This window comes from Elephantulus edwardii, unplaced genomic scaffold (genome assembly GCF_000299155.1).
Source record: "Elephantulus edwardii isolate Elephantulus edwardi_28Jun2011 unplaced genomic scaffold, EleEdw1.0 scaffold00133, whole genome shotgun sequence".
Taxonomy (NCBI): Eukaryota; Metazoa; Chordata; class Mammalia; order Macroscelidea; family Macroscelididae; genus Elephantulus; species Elephantulus edwardii.
The window spans coordinates 2,926,856-2,942,033 of record NW_006399883.1 but is presented as its reverse complement, the minus strand read 5'-3'; the positions used below and the strand labels follow the sequence as shown (position 1 = coordinate 2,942,033).

Here is a 15,178-nt window from a genome sequence, read left to right as displayed (position 1 = left end):
AGTCAGGAGATAAGGAGGTGTATTATACTGGGGTTAGTGGAGAGAAAGTGATACTACCAAGTCAAAGGTGGGTGATTTTAATTTGTAGCCCTCAAGCCTGGTTTCAACTGTGTTTGATCAAGAATTCTTCTAAGTAGTATAGAATTGGTCTGTCCATTTGCTGTACAGAGGTAACTCGTGGTTGCTGTGATGTTAAACACTGTGACACTGATGTGACAAATGCAATAATGGTCACCCATTGTGGGCAGTGTTTGGTAGTGCTCCCAATTAAAATAAGCTTGGAAGCAGGAGTGGTATCCACTTCTGAAATAGCTTGTCTCTGGAAACCCTATACACTTGGAGAAATGATAAAAGTTATACAAGTGTTCAGGTCTTTCATTAATAGAGTCACTATGAGTCGCCAATGACTGACTCGATGGTAATTAACAATAAAAAGTATGCTATCAGAGACCTCTCCAAAATACTGAAGAGCAATGATCTTAATTGGAGATTAAAGCGTTTCTGATTCAGATCAAAGTTTTTAAATCACTTGTCACATATCTGATAATTGGGCAATGAATTAGAATAACAGGAGAAAAATTGATGCCTTTGAGTTGTGGTGTTGGAGAAGGGCATCAAAAACACACGAACTGACAAAAGAACAAGCAGATATATCTCAGAAATGGTGCTACCAGAAAGCTCCTTGGAAGCAAGGTCAGAAGAGCCTCATCTCTCGCACTGTGGACACTTTCCTAGGAGAGGCTGTTTCTTAGAAAGGGATATCATTCTTGTTAAGTTGGAGGGTCAGCAAAATTTAGGAAGATCAATGAGGGGGACTAACATGGTGTCTGCAGCAATGAGCTCAAGTGCATCAGAGATGGTGAGGATGTCACAGAGTAGGACATGATTAAGGTATTATGGTCACCATGAGTCAATTAGTCATGTGCAAGTCCAAACTCATTAAAAAGTTAAAACACATGTACAACAACAAAAATACAACCTTGAGTCCCATTGAATATCCAGACTGAAGATCACCATAGTCATGGGGAAACGTCAAGTTCATTATCTGTGGATAAAGAAAAAGTTCATTATTTAAAGACAACAAAGGAGAGATGACAGTAGATATCAGAAAAGACTATACAACTTGCAGTAAAACATGAAGAAGTAAAAACAAAGGACAGAAATGCTGAAGTAAGACAGAGAAACAGAATATTTCAAAGGCGATCTCAGTATAACTTAAAGAATCCAGACCCATGACACAAACAATGTATGTACGTCCATGTTTATTGCAGCATTATTCACAAAGGTAAAGAAATAGAATCAACCCAGATGTCTGCCAACAAATGATTTTATAGAGAAGCTGCCATATATTCACAAGATGGAAAACTGCAGTACTGGAAAACAATGCACTCGTGAAACACTACACAACATGGATGACTCTTGAAGACATTAAGGTAAGTGAAATACTTTAGTAATAAAAGTACAAATAATACATAAAACCACTCTTACAAGAATAAGATGGTTACTAGGAGAAGTTGTAGTTAAGTCACGATGAGTCGTAGAAGATTCGTAGCAACCCTATGAATGAAAGACCTGCACACTCGTATAACTTGTATCCTTTCTCCAGGTTCATAGTGTTCCTGGGGGCAAGCTATTTCAGAAGTGGATGCCACTCCTGCTTCCAAGCTTGTTTTAACATGTTGCTGCAAATGACGCCTATAGCAGAAAAAAATGTGTTTCTAAGCATGGTCGTCAATTTAAAAGTGTGTGGCAACAAGTCGGGGGAGCTCCACCAAACACTGTCCACCACGGGTAACCATTATCACATTTGACACATCAGTGTCATAATATTCAGCTTCACGGCAACCACGAGTTGCCTCTATACAGCAAGTGTAATGGAAACAGTTCAGGAAGTATTATATGATCAAGAATCAATGTCACTGAAGGAAGAAGTTCAAGCTGCACAGAGACAATGGGGGAGAAAATAAGGTCACAGGAGTTTATGAAAACAGTTGCAGTGCTAGTTATGCTCATCGCTCTGTACTAATAAATTCAAAAAAGAGTTACATGACATTCATATTTGTTCCCATCACAAAAAAATGTCCTCTAATAGAGTTCAGAAAAAATAAAACAATGGTATTTTTAATTGATACCTATATATCTGAAAGTTGGACAATGAATAAGGATGATGAAAGAAGAAACTGTCTTTTAAATTGTGGTGTTGGTAAATAATACTATTTCATGGACTTCCAGAAGAACAAATACATGGAACTTCTCTATTTTGAGCATGTTCTAATGAAGGGCTTGCATTTAAAAAAGATATGATGCTCAGAAAGAAGGGAGTGAGAAAAAGAAAGGAAGACCCTTAACAGGATTGAACAAAGACTGAAGCAATGTGCTACAGTATGATAATTTGAGAATAGTGCAGCTAGGGAAAACTTCAGACCTATTATTTTTGGTGTCACTACAAGTTATAGTTGACTCAAGGCACATAATAAAAATCATTAGTAGCATATATCAGTAAAATCTTGCTTAAGAATTAAGAATATTCCAAAATGGCAAACAACAAATGCTGACAAGGTTATGGAGAAACTGGAACCCTTATTCACTGTTGGTGAAAGTGTAAAATGGTGAAACCACTATGGAAAGAAGTATGGTGCTTTCTCAAAGAGTTAGAAGAGAAATACCATTTGATCCAGAAATTCCACTACTGGGAATATACCCTAAAGAAACCAGAACTGCCACCCAAGCAGATATATGCACACCCATCTTTATTGTTGCTTTGTTCACAATAGCAAAGAGTTGGAAACAACCCAAGAGCCCGTCAACAAATGAATGTAGAGAAGCCGTGGTATATTCACACAATGGAATACTATGCTGCATGGAAAAACAAGGAACTTGTGAAATATTATACAAAATGGATGATGTTGGAAGACTTTATGCTGAGTGAAGTATCTCAGTCACAAAAGGACAAATACTGCATAATGCCACTGTTGTAAAGTAAGACAGATATGGGGTTGGGGAGAAACAAAGAAAAGAGGGGATAAATAATATATACTGCATTGAAACAGATGAGAGAGAGAATTGTTTGAAATTATATATATATTTTACTTTTCAAAGAAATGTGAACTGGGTGGGCAGGGAGGAAAGTAAACTGTCATTAGAATGAATAGAATAATTTAAAAAAAGTAGATTCCAAAATGGCTGGCACAATATATGGATAGAGAACTTTAAAAAATTCATACTATTTTCTGAAGAGGCGATGGAACCAGAGATACCATCACTGATGTCACATACATCTTTGTTGTAAAAAAAATGAATACCAGAAAGACCTTTACTTGTGTTTTCTTGGTTATGCAAAGTAGTTTGGCCGTGTAGATCTTAACAAAACAAGAATAATATTGAAAAGAATAGAACCTCATCACATTTAATTGTGCTTATAAAAAGAAAACATGTAGAATAAGAAACAGTTATCTGAACAGAACAAGAAAACTATGTATGACTTAAAATAGGCAAAGGGTTTTTTTATCCTTCTCTCTTTTCACTGTTAGCTGTACTGGTATGTGCCGGCAGTCCTGCATGCCTTGTCATAATCTTTCACAAAATTGAGGAAATCAAAGACTTTCTGCTCACAGCCAGAAGAAGGGATGTCAAATCTGCCAAGAAAAAAAAACACAACAATAATGTGAAGTTTAAGGTTCAATGCACAGATGCCTTTACACACTGAACATCAAAAATGAAGAGAAGGCAGAGAAACTGATGCAGTCGCTGCTCCCAGTTTTGGCAGTGAAGGGACTAAAATGAACCAAAATGCTGATTTGGACTATAAAAAAATTTTTTTATTAAAAAATAGGGAAATTCTGTATACTTAATTAATATGAATGCTGAAAGCTAATATTTTACTTTGTATACTAATACTAAAACTAATACTTTGAGAAGATTAACTATGTGCAGCAAAATGTGACATCAGGATTGGAATATGACATAAAAAGTGTGCCTGATTCAGATGACATAACTGTGCTTGCAGAAAGTGAACGAAACTTGAAGTATTTATGGAAGAAGACCAAAAACTACAGCCTTCAATATGGATTGTAATTCACAATCAAAGAAAACAAAATTTTCACCACTAGATCAATAGGCAAAATCATGATAGATGGAAGTACTGATTTAAATTGTCAATTATTTCATTTTACTTGCATCCACATTCAAAATCCATGGTAACAGCAATCAAACTCAAATCACTTGTTTTATTGGTAAAAATCTGCTTTTCAGGGTCTCTCTAAAATGATAAAGAGAAAAAAGCCATTAATTTAAAAACTAACGTGTGCTGGATCCAAGCTATAGCATTTTCAATTGCTTCTTATGAATCTAAGTGTTGTACAATGAACAAGAAGACAAAAAAAAAAAAAGAATTGTTTCCTTTCAATTGTGATGTTGGAGAAGAATGCTGAATATCTCATATATTTTAAAAAGAACAAGCAAATTGTCTAGGAGTAAGTGAAACCAGAATACTTCTGAGAAGCTAAGATGGTGGGACTTTGTCTTAGATATTTTGGACATGTTGTCAGAGGGACATCTGCACTTTTTCATAGAATAGTACATCAAACTAGAAAATATGGAAGGTCAGCAAATGAGAGGAAGACCCAGTGACTACAACAGTGGACTTGCACATGTACAAGTTCATGAGGATAGTGCAGGATAATGTAAATTACTGATTTATTATTTGTTCATAGGGTTCAGATAAGTTGACCTAACACCTAATAATGACAGCATCATGAAGCCCCAACCATTAGCCCTACTGACACTCCAACACTGTTGATGTCATATACTTAGAGCTAGGTTTGCTGTTTTTGGAACACTCACATAAAATTCAGTCTTCTTCTCACTACAATTCAAAGACATTAATTCTTCTTTAGTCTTCCTTTTTTATTGTCCAGCTAATGAATGCATAGGAAGCTATAGAAAACATCGTGTCTTGGATTAGGCACAGCTTAGTCTTAAAATTGACATTCTTGCTCTTTAGCACTTTGGAAAGTTTTTTCTTGACAGATTTTGCCAATGCAAAACATCTTTTGATTTCTTGACTGTTGTTACTGTGGGTGTTGATTGTAGATCCAAGTAAAATTAAATTATTCACAACTTCTACTTTTTTCTTAATCTATTATGATTAACTCTATTGATCCATTAGTGAAGATTTTTGTTTTCTTGATGTTGAGGCATAATTCATATAAAAGACTGTAGTCTGTGATCTTTTTCAGTAATTTCTTGAAGTCCTATTCACTTTCTTCAATCAGCGTCATGCCATCTGCATAGAGGAGACTGTTCATGAGTCTTTGTTCAATCTTGAAGCTTTATTTTTCATATTGTCAAAGTTTTCAAAATAGCTTCTTAGCGTACAAATTTAGTAAGTAGGGGGAAATGATATAACCCTGACACACAGCTTTCTTGATTTTAAATCATGTTGTGTTTCCTTGTTCAACTCAGAAAACAGTTTCTTGTTCTATATACAGTTTTCTTATGAGCACACCACGTAAGTGTTCTGGGATTTCCATTATTCTCAATGTTATCTATAATTTTATCTCTCACTCCTCTGTAACATCTTCTATAAGATTTTCTGGAAGAACAGAAATAAAAGAATAGGATAAAGGACCAAGATGAGGACCAGGGAGGATCAGTCAGGAAAGAACCAAGATAAGGATAAAATGGTTATTGCAATTAGCAAATAAGGACAAGCGATACATAAATGCTCAAAAGGGAAAGAGGAAGGAGAGAAAAAGGATGAAAAAATGGAGGAGAAATGACCAGGAAAACAGAAATTAGTGGGTAGAGGTGGATGCATAAAGGAATAGGTCAGAGGACTTGATGAAATGAGATCATAAAAGCATATATAAATAGCAATTAATTACACAAAGCAAATGTGTATGAATGAATATATAAAACACAATGTAAATGAAAGAAACATGTATATGAACATGCAAGCCAATAAAAAAGGTAAAAAAAGAGAAAATAAATGGGCATTTAAAAAGAATAATTAACATAATAGTAAAAACAAAGCAATAATGGAATATGTATGTCTCATAGCCTCCCATGCTACAGTATGCTTCAGAAATCTGAAAGAAGTAAAAAAAAAAAAATTACGTTAATCAGAAACATGTACTTTTTAAGTATCACTATAAAATATTATAGTTGTTCATTATAAGGTTATTTAGATAAGTATGTTTGTGTTAATATTAGCTATTTAAGATGCACACTTCACACTATTACAGACTGGTGAACTAATCCATTTTATGTGAAATGTGTATACACTTTATTGCATATATGAAGAGAATGAGGGAAAGAGAAAGAAACAGACAGCAAAATAGATCAACATCAGTTTGTGTGTAGTTGTAAAAGGAGCAGATATAACATGAGGATGGCCAAGTCTGACTTTGACCTGCTTCACCAAGGGGACCTGTCCTCATCAATAACATCCATAGTACCATACAAATAGCTACATATTCACATGCATCACATGCTCCTGTATCAAATTGCATTGGAATTTTACTCACAGACTTCACTCACAACTATAATGTTTACTAGGCAAATAGGTTGAGGAGTGGGGGAGGCAAAGACAATACATGTCCAGGTTCAGTCTAGCCATTTCAAGCCAAATTAACAAGGCACGATTTTTCAATTGGTGAACTTCCAGGTTCACTTCAGCAGCACACACAACTGCACCTCTGGTTCCTCAATCATCTAGTGAACTTTACCTCAGAACAGTCACAAGTTAGCTTTTTTTATCATCCAGCAAGCAAAACCTTTAACTGTGGCTCCATCTCCAGGATTCATCTGGCTACACTTTGCCACGATCTCTTCACAGTCTATTCACAGCAATGCTACAGTCTCTTCTTTACTCTCTCTACTACCATTTTTCACAATGTGAAAAATTCTCTTATATTGGTCTCACAAGACCAATATAAGACGTCTATACAATACTATATGTGTGTAGTTCAGATAGCAGAAGACCGTGCCTCCAATGGAGGCTAATGCAGAGGTTAGAAAAGTCAAATTTTAAGGTAATTTACTGACCCCACAATACAATACTCTCTTCAAAAGGCATTCTCCTTTTGTTCTCATGCACTTTTGTCCACTTACACTGTCTTATCTTTAATTATTTCAGTCATTATTCCATATAGGGTTATGTACAAGACATTTTTTCTATTTTATTTTATTAATTTTAACGAACATTTACAGAGATTATGGATTTCCATTCATTCATTGTTGCACTTTTCTCCCTGCCAAGCTCTCCCCTTCAGTTCACTCGTCTCTTTGAAAAGTAAAAGAAAAATTCCTTTCTTGGTATTCAATCCCCCCACAGCCCCTAGTACACTCCACTGTGCAACCTTAATTCTGGACTCTTGTAATAACCATAATACCCTATCATACATTGCTTTTAAATGTTCTCTCCCTCATCTGTTTCAATGCAGTATACATAATTTATCCAGTTTTTCTCAGTCTTACCCCAACCCTGATGTCAGCCCCGTTCTACACAGTGGTTCCATGCAGTATTTGTTCTTTTGTGACTGACATATTTCACTCAGCATAATGTTTTCAAGGGTCACCCATTTTGAATAATATTATGAGTTCCTTGTTTTTCAATGCAGCTTAGTATTCCAATGTGTGAATATACCACAGCTTCTCTATCCATTTGTTTGTTGATGGGCATCTGGGCAAGACATTTTTTAAAAACTCAAATATAATTCCCAGTATAAACTAAAAAATCCCTCATTGCAGTTGAGCTGACCCTTAAACAAGTTTTCAGAAGCTTTAATATGCAGATGAGAAAATGGCTCCTATTTCCTGACTGGTGATTTGAACTAGTACCCTTCAAGTTAGCAATCCAGTTCTTTACAGATTATATCATCAGAGCTCCCTCTTGATAGACAAAGTGAATAATAAATATCTATTTATTTATTTATGGAAAAGAACACTAATAGTGATCCATTTGGAAATAGAATAACAAGGTTTGTCATCTCTTGGTTTCAGTTTCTGTCATATCTGGTATCTCATACTTCTGAAGTTCTTAAAATAAAAAACTTAAGAGGTTTATTTATAATCTATATAATTTCACACTTACCCCTATATATGATAAATTATTATTTGATTTCTCTTTAAATTGATGAAGGAATAATTTCACAAGCAAGAGAAATTCATTAGGACTCTCTAAGTTCTCAAGGGTGCCGAGCTCAAGGGAGGAAAATGTGTCCTTGCTCTAAACTTACATTTACATATTATTGGAGAAAAAAGGAATAAATATTCCCATTGTGATTCTCGATGATTTTCTAAAGGGAAAAGCACATTTATCTATATCTCATTGTCCGCATTTTTCACTCTTTGCTGGACACCTAGATCAATGGATGAGACTGAATATGTATGTTCTTACAACTGACTCTATAGGGTTTGGGGCAAATATTATAGGTTTCAAAAATTCTCAAAAAGGAGAGTTGTGAATTCATACTTTTTCAGTTTTAGTTAAGAGATGATTATATAATTCTCTGAATTTGGACAAAAACATATTTTTACTTGTGAAACAGTTAATTATTTTAAGAGTTAAGCAAGTACTAATAATCTTAGTTCAGAAATAAAATTCTGGAACTAATATATACTATATATAAAAGCATATTTTTGAAAACCCCTTACAAACTTACAGAGTCAGATCAAATAGTAAGAGACAAGCATAATTAAATAATTTCTTAATTTTTCATTAATTTATTTTTTTTATTTATTGTTTAATAAGGACAATTTTTAAATTATTTTTGTGCCATTTAAGGAATTCTGGTGGCATAATGCATGTCTTATGCTTCTACCTAGAAGGTTAGACACTCTGCAGGAGAAAGATGAAATGAGATCTTCCTGCTTAGATTTACAGATTCATAAAATCAAAAAAGTTTTTACATGATTCAGAGTTAACTTGAGGGTAGCAGATTTTGGTTATGTGTCCTGTATGTATTATAATAAGAATTAAAAACAATAAATCAGAATTTTGTCCTCAAAATAGCACTAACAGTAAGGAAGACAAGAAAAGAAAATAAGCTAATTGTACTACAAAGTATCAGGAGGGCAAGAAGAATATTATAACTGACACAGTCTGCAGCTGAAGCAAATGAAAAGGTGTTCCTAACTGAAAGGGAGAGAGTTATTTTGCATAGAATGTTTGTTATCAGTACAAGCTTTATCATAGCATGCTTATGTTGGTCAAAATGAATAAAAGGAAGTTAAATATGGGGGATAAGAATAATAATTCAAAAGATCAATACGTTGTAGAACCACATGTACTGTACCATATTTTGGTCTCAACTCTGGGTTGTAAATTTCACATATAGAAACAAAAATGAAAAAAGGTTACAGAGTTAAAACTAGGTGAAAAAGGAAGAATGGGAGCTTAGAAGAAAGTCTGAAGATTGTCTTTAAAATAAGATTAAATAAAAACATTCACACATTTTTTTTAAAAAACGTTTTATTGTGGTTTGGATGAAATTTTACAGAGCCTATCCAACAATTCTTTCTCCATACCTATTTATATGCTGAACAAATCATTCAATAAACTAGACTAAAAGACGACTGGAACAGCACATCAACAAAGAGCAGATTGGGTTTAGAAGAGGCCATCGTGCTAGGCATATTATAGCTAATGTTAGATGGATCTTGGCTGAAAGCAGGGAGTACCAGAGGAATGTCTATCTGTGTTTCATTGATTATGCAAAGACATTTTATTGTGTGGATCACAACAAATTGTGGCTGACTCTGAGAAGAATGGGAATCCCAGACCAATTGATTGTGCTTATGTGAAAACTATACTTGTACCAAAAGGCAGCTATCAGACAGAGCAAGGAAACCCAGTATGGTTTAAAATTGGGAAACGTGTTTGCCAGGGATGTATCCTATTTCCATACCTTTTTAATCTTTTTAATAAACCAGAACAGGTTATCCGGGATGCTGGGTTCTATGAGGAGAAATGTGGCATCAGGATTGAAGGAAGTCTCATCAACAATCTTCATTATGTAGATGACACAACTTGAATTGCTGAAATTGAGGAGGACCTAAAGCACTTGCTGCAGAAGCTCAACATCAAGAAAACAAAGCTTTTTACCACTATGGTGATTGGCAGCATCATGATAGATGGTGAAGAGATTGAGATTGTTAATGGCCTTAGTTTGCTTGCCTCTACAATCAACACCCCTGGTACCAGCAACCAGGAAGTCAAGAGATGAATTGCATTGGGATAGTTGGCTACCAGGGACCTCTCCAAAGTACTGAAGAGCAATGATGTTAGTCTGGAGACTAAGGTGTCACTGATCCAGGCCATAGTCTTTGCAATTATTTGCAAAGCTGGACAATAACTAGGGATGCTAGAAGAGAATTGATGCCTTTGAGCTGCCGTGCTGGAGAAGAGTATTGAATATAGCATGGACTACTAAGAGAGCAAACAGGTTTGTCCTAGAGAGAGTGAGATCAGGCTGTTTCCTGGAGGCAAAGATTCCAAATCTTCGTCTGACATACCATAGACATGTTGCAAGGAGGGACCAGTCTTTGGAGAGGGACATCATGCTTAGGAGGATGGAAGGACAGTGCAGGATATGCAGACTCTTGAAGAGAGAGTTTGATCTGTCACTGGGGTAATGGGAATAGGTTTGTTGAAGACTATAAGATTGGCAATGGATAGAGCAGGGTTTAGGGATATTGTACATAGGGTTGCTACGAGTTGCAGGCAACTCAACAGCACACACCAACAACAACAACAAATGTGTATGTATGTATGACTATGAGGAAAAAATAGTGAAGGAGAAGATATGAAATTGCATTCATTATTTCACAAAATTTTCTTAGGCATTTTTGCTTGGAAATTTAATGCATGATTTCAGAGAAATAAGATGTTCAGTGGAGAATTTTGATAGATAATGGAGAAGAAAACTATCTCCTCTAAAAAAATCAGAATATGTGAACTTGTAAGAAAGGGGCCCAGAAATCCAATGTGCAAGCACTTGACTCCACAGTACATCGTAGACTGCTTAAAGACTATATCAAATGATCAGTAACAGATAAATAATGAATAGTTAATCCTAGGGAAATTATATTTTTTAATAACAAAAGAATCAAATGATATTTTAAAATAATATTATTAATAAAAGAGGAATCATTATATTTTAAAAAGAAATTGAAATATCATATTGGTGTTGTGTACTATGTAGTCAGAACTGACTCAGCTAGCCCTTGAGTGGATTTTCAGAGGCTATAAATCACATGGAGGAAACTGCCTTTCTTTCTCCCACAGAGCATGTTGAATGTGAACTGTGTGCCTTTGTGTCAACAGTGTAATTCCTTACCACTCAAGATATGCCATTGTTGTTGCTGTTAAGTGCTGTCAAATTGAGAATGACTCATAACAACACTATGGACAACAGATCTGAACCCTGTCATATCCTGTGCCATTCTTATCATTCTTAGCACAGTTGGGTCAGTATTTGAGAGTCTTCCTCTTCTTCATTCATCCTTCACCTTCTAAGCATGATGTCCCATTCCAAGAAATAGCCTCTGATGTTATTGCTGTCCTATACCATTGAGTTAGAGCTGACTCATAGCTCACCCTCCAATGGGTTTTTAGAAGCAGTTTAAATTGCACTGGAGGATATTGCTCAACCATCTCCTACACACAGCTTGTTGATTCAAACTGTATGCCTTTAAGATTGTACCAGCTTCTTACCTAGGCCACTAGAGACAACAGCCACTTTTTGGGAATATGGGAATTTCAGACCAAGAGCAATACTATTCACTGAAAATTATTATGTCTGAGGACTAATTTAAATATTGTATTTGTTAACATGAAAAGGTGGAAAGTTAGCAAAAGGGAAGAAGACCCCTAGTGACTTGGATTGTCATAGTGAGTGAGCAATGGGTACGAATGTATCAGAGGTGATGAGGATGGCGCAGGATAGGATAGGGTTCAGATTTGCTCTTCACTGAGTTGTGCTTGATTCGATGGTATCTAACAACAAAAATAAAATGAGTAATTTAAATTACTAAAATACTAATTGCATTATTACTGTAGAAAAAAATGAACATAAATGTTATTGTAAAAGCCTACTGTTATTCAGAGATATGCCTATTGATTTGAAAAAATAAAAAAAGCAATACTTGAAAAATTGAGCTAGACTAGGCTGTGTTTATGTGTGATCAAACACTGTACCAAAAATAGTAATCTTGGTTAAGCACTTAATTGATAATTTAAAGCTAAACATTTTCAACCTGCTCAATATCTTCTTGATGGAAAAGGTCAAACAATCTATTCTTATAAAGATTGAAATCTAGAAAGTTCTGGAGGGCAGCTCAACTCAGTCAAACAGAGATGCTTTGTGTTAGAATCTCTGAGCATTGAGATAAGGTGGAAGCAACTCAATAGCTCATAGTAACAACAAATCATAAATAGATGATGCAGCTGGAAATAATGCAAGCAAGCAAGTCAAAATGGTATGTTATCACACACACACACACATACACACGTGTGTTTGACAAATTATTTCTTCAATGTAATATTTTGTTCTCTAGGATCGTTGTGATGATGGAAAGGGGAAACCTAACAGTCATCCGTGAATTTGTCCTTCTGGGCCTTTCCAGTTCTGCAAAGCAGCAACACTTCCTGTCCATACTGTTTCTGTGTATGTACTTAGTCACTGTGTCAGGAAACATGCTCATTATCTTGGGCATTGTCTCTGACTCTTACCTCCATTCTCCCATGTATTTCTTTCTTAGTAAATTGGCCTTTGTTGATATCTGTTTTATTTCCACTACAGTCCCCCGAATGGTAGTGAATACCTTTACTGGTACACATACTATTTCCTTTGCAGGCTGCCTTACCCAGCTCTATTTCTTCATTTCTTTTGTGAATATGGACAGCCTTCTTCTCTGTGTGATGGCATATGATAGGTATGTGGCCATTTGTAACCCTTTACATTATACAACCTTAATGAACCCTCGCTTCTGTGTTCAGTTGGTGTCTGGCCTTTGGGTAGTTACCTTTCTTCATGCTCTCCTACACACTGCGCTAATGGCCCGTTTGTCCTTCTGTGACTCCAATATCATCCATCACTTCTTCTGTGATCTCAATGTACTCTTGCAACTTTCTTGTTCTGATGTCTCCTGCAATGTGATTGTGATATTCACAGTAGGGAGTCTAGTGGCTCTCACACCACTTATCTGCATTCTCATATCTTACGCATTTATCTTCTTCACCATCATGAAGATAACATCTACTCAAGGGAAGCAGAAAGCCTTCTCCACCTGTGGCTGCCACCTGTCCGTGGTGGTGTTGTTCTATGGCACAGCCAGTGCTGTTTACTTCAGCCCTTCATCCTCTCACACACCTCGGAAAGACACATTGTCAGCCATCATGTATACTATTGTGACACCGATGCTGAATCCTTTCATTTACAGTCTACGGAATAAGGATATGAAAAAAGCACTTCAGAAAGCATTCTGTAAGGGTGTAGTCTTTCATTAAAAACCATGAAGTTTATTAAGCATTGAGTTTAGTGATAAAGTGTACTACAGAGGAAAATAAAAGCAAGTGACTTCTGAATGTTTTGTGTGTTGGGATCTGTGATTACTGTTCTATCTGGATAAAATATTGGCTCCTCTGAATGAAAATATAAAATAAAATAAATCGTTCCTGGAGTAAAGAAAGTGAAACAAGCAGTTACATAAAGTCTATAGGGTCTGGAATTTTAAGTAAAAGAAGAGTCTCTGCTTTTAAAACATACGTGTTTAGGCAATTTCCTATGAGAATTTCTTTCAGATATTAAGATAAATTACAATAAAATTGATGTGTATTAGTTGAAACTTTAATTATAAAGATCCAGATTCCAACTCTAGCTTCAATTTAATGCAACAGTGAGGTCATTGTATTTTTAATATTATATTCTTTTAAAAATTTAAAAAGACTCCCTACTGGTTGCTCTGAAAAGCCACCTTTGCATTGTTCCCAGTTGGCCTCCTCTCGTCACTCGCTGCTGCCACCTCCACTACACGTTGCCTCTGCTTGCGGACTAGGTGGCGTTCTCGCCAGAGTCCACGGAATTGGATCACTTTCGTGCCCCATCATGTCAGAGGAGGCCCTAGACACTAAGTTCAAGATCACCACCCAGGACGTGGAGGAGCAGAAGGAGGTGGTGGAGGAAGCAGAGAATGGAAGAGACGCCCCCGCTAACGGGAAATGCTAACCAGGAAAATGGGGAACAGGAGGCTGACAAAGAGGTAGATGAAGAAGAGGAAGAAGGTGGTGACGAGGAGGAGGAGGAGGAAGAAGAAGGTGATGGTGATATAGATGAAGAGGCTGACGCAGCTATGGGCAAATAGGCAGCAGACTGATGAGATGATTAGAAAGCAAAAAAGGAAAATTTAAATTCAAGAAAAAAATAACTAAAGGCCACCGTGACCTATTCACTCTCCTCTTCCCATCTCAGAATCTAAACGTGATCACCCTGGAGGAGAGTCCCGCCTGCCCACCTGTGGCAGCACCACCTGCAAATGACATGCGCTCCCTACCACCCAACTTGCAAGGGTAGGGAAAAAGAACCAGAACTCCCAAGGCCCTGCTTTTTTTCTTAGAAGTACTTTACAAATGAAAAATTTGTTTGCATTTTTTATTTACATTTTATATATTTGTACATATTGCTAGGGGTCAGCCATTTTTCATGATCTCGCAATGACCAGAACGTTCTCTGTCCTGATTCTGACTTTACTTGTGGTGTGACCATGTTCTTTATAATCTCAAAGGGGAGGGGGGACAAAACAAAACAAAAAACCCTTGTAAAAAGGCAAAAACACAACAACAAAACACGATCTTATTAGGAGCATCCCAGTAAAGTTTTATGTATGTAGTTTAGCTGTACTATAAGTAGTTACTTTGTATGAGGTAGTTAAAAAGGCCAAAGATAAAAAGTTTCTTTTCTGTATTTTTGTCTATGAAGCTGCTTTTTAATTTCCTTTATTTTTTTTTTGGCCTGTCTGATGTATGTTGAAGCAATGTTGTCTAACAATTAACCAGAACTCTATTTTGCTAAATTGTTCTAAAAACCTAAAATTTAAAAAATGTGACTTTTTTTCATGAATTATCTGCATTTCTTTAAATACAAAACCAGACACTGATATTTATTTATCTAGTCTG

General features: G+C 35.9%; 1 protein-coding gene and 1 pseudogene across 1 annotated transcript; both read left to right on the top strand.

Annotated features, from left to right (window-relative positions):
* Positions 1-12,574: 12,574 nt before the first annotated feature.
* Positions 12,575-13,513, top strand: LOC102872205 (olfactory receptor 1C1-like). Its single transcript, XM_006894012.1, has one exon. It carries the CDS (start codon positions 12,575-12,577, stop codon positions 13,511-13,513), a length of 939 nt encoding a protein of 312 aa, XP_006894074.1.
* A 598-nt stretch (positions 13,514-14,111) lies between these two features.
* Positions 14,112-14,367, top strand: LOC102871801 (annotated as a pseudogene).
* Positions 14,368-15,178: the final 811 nt, after the last annotated feature.

Bases quoted from the DNA above. Each gene is read 5' to 3' on its own strand.
- LOC102872205 (XM_006894012.1), top strand. From the start codon at position 12,575: ATGGAAAGGGGAAACCTAACAGTCATCCGTGAATTTGTCCTTCTGGGC.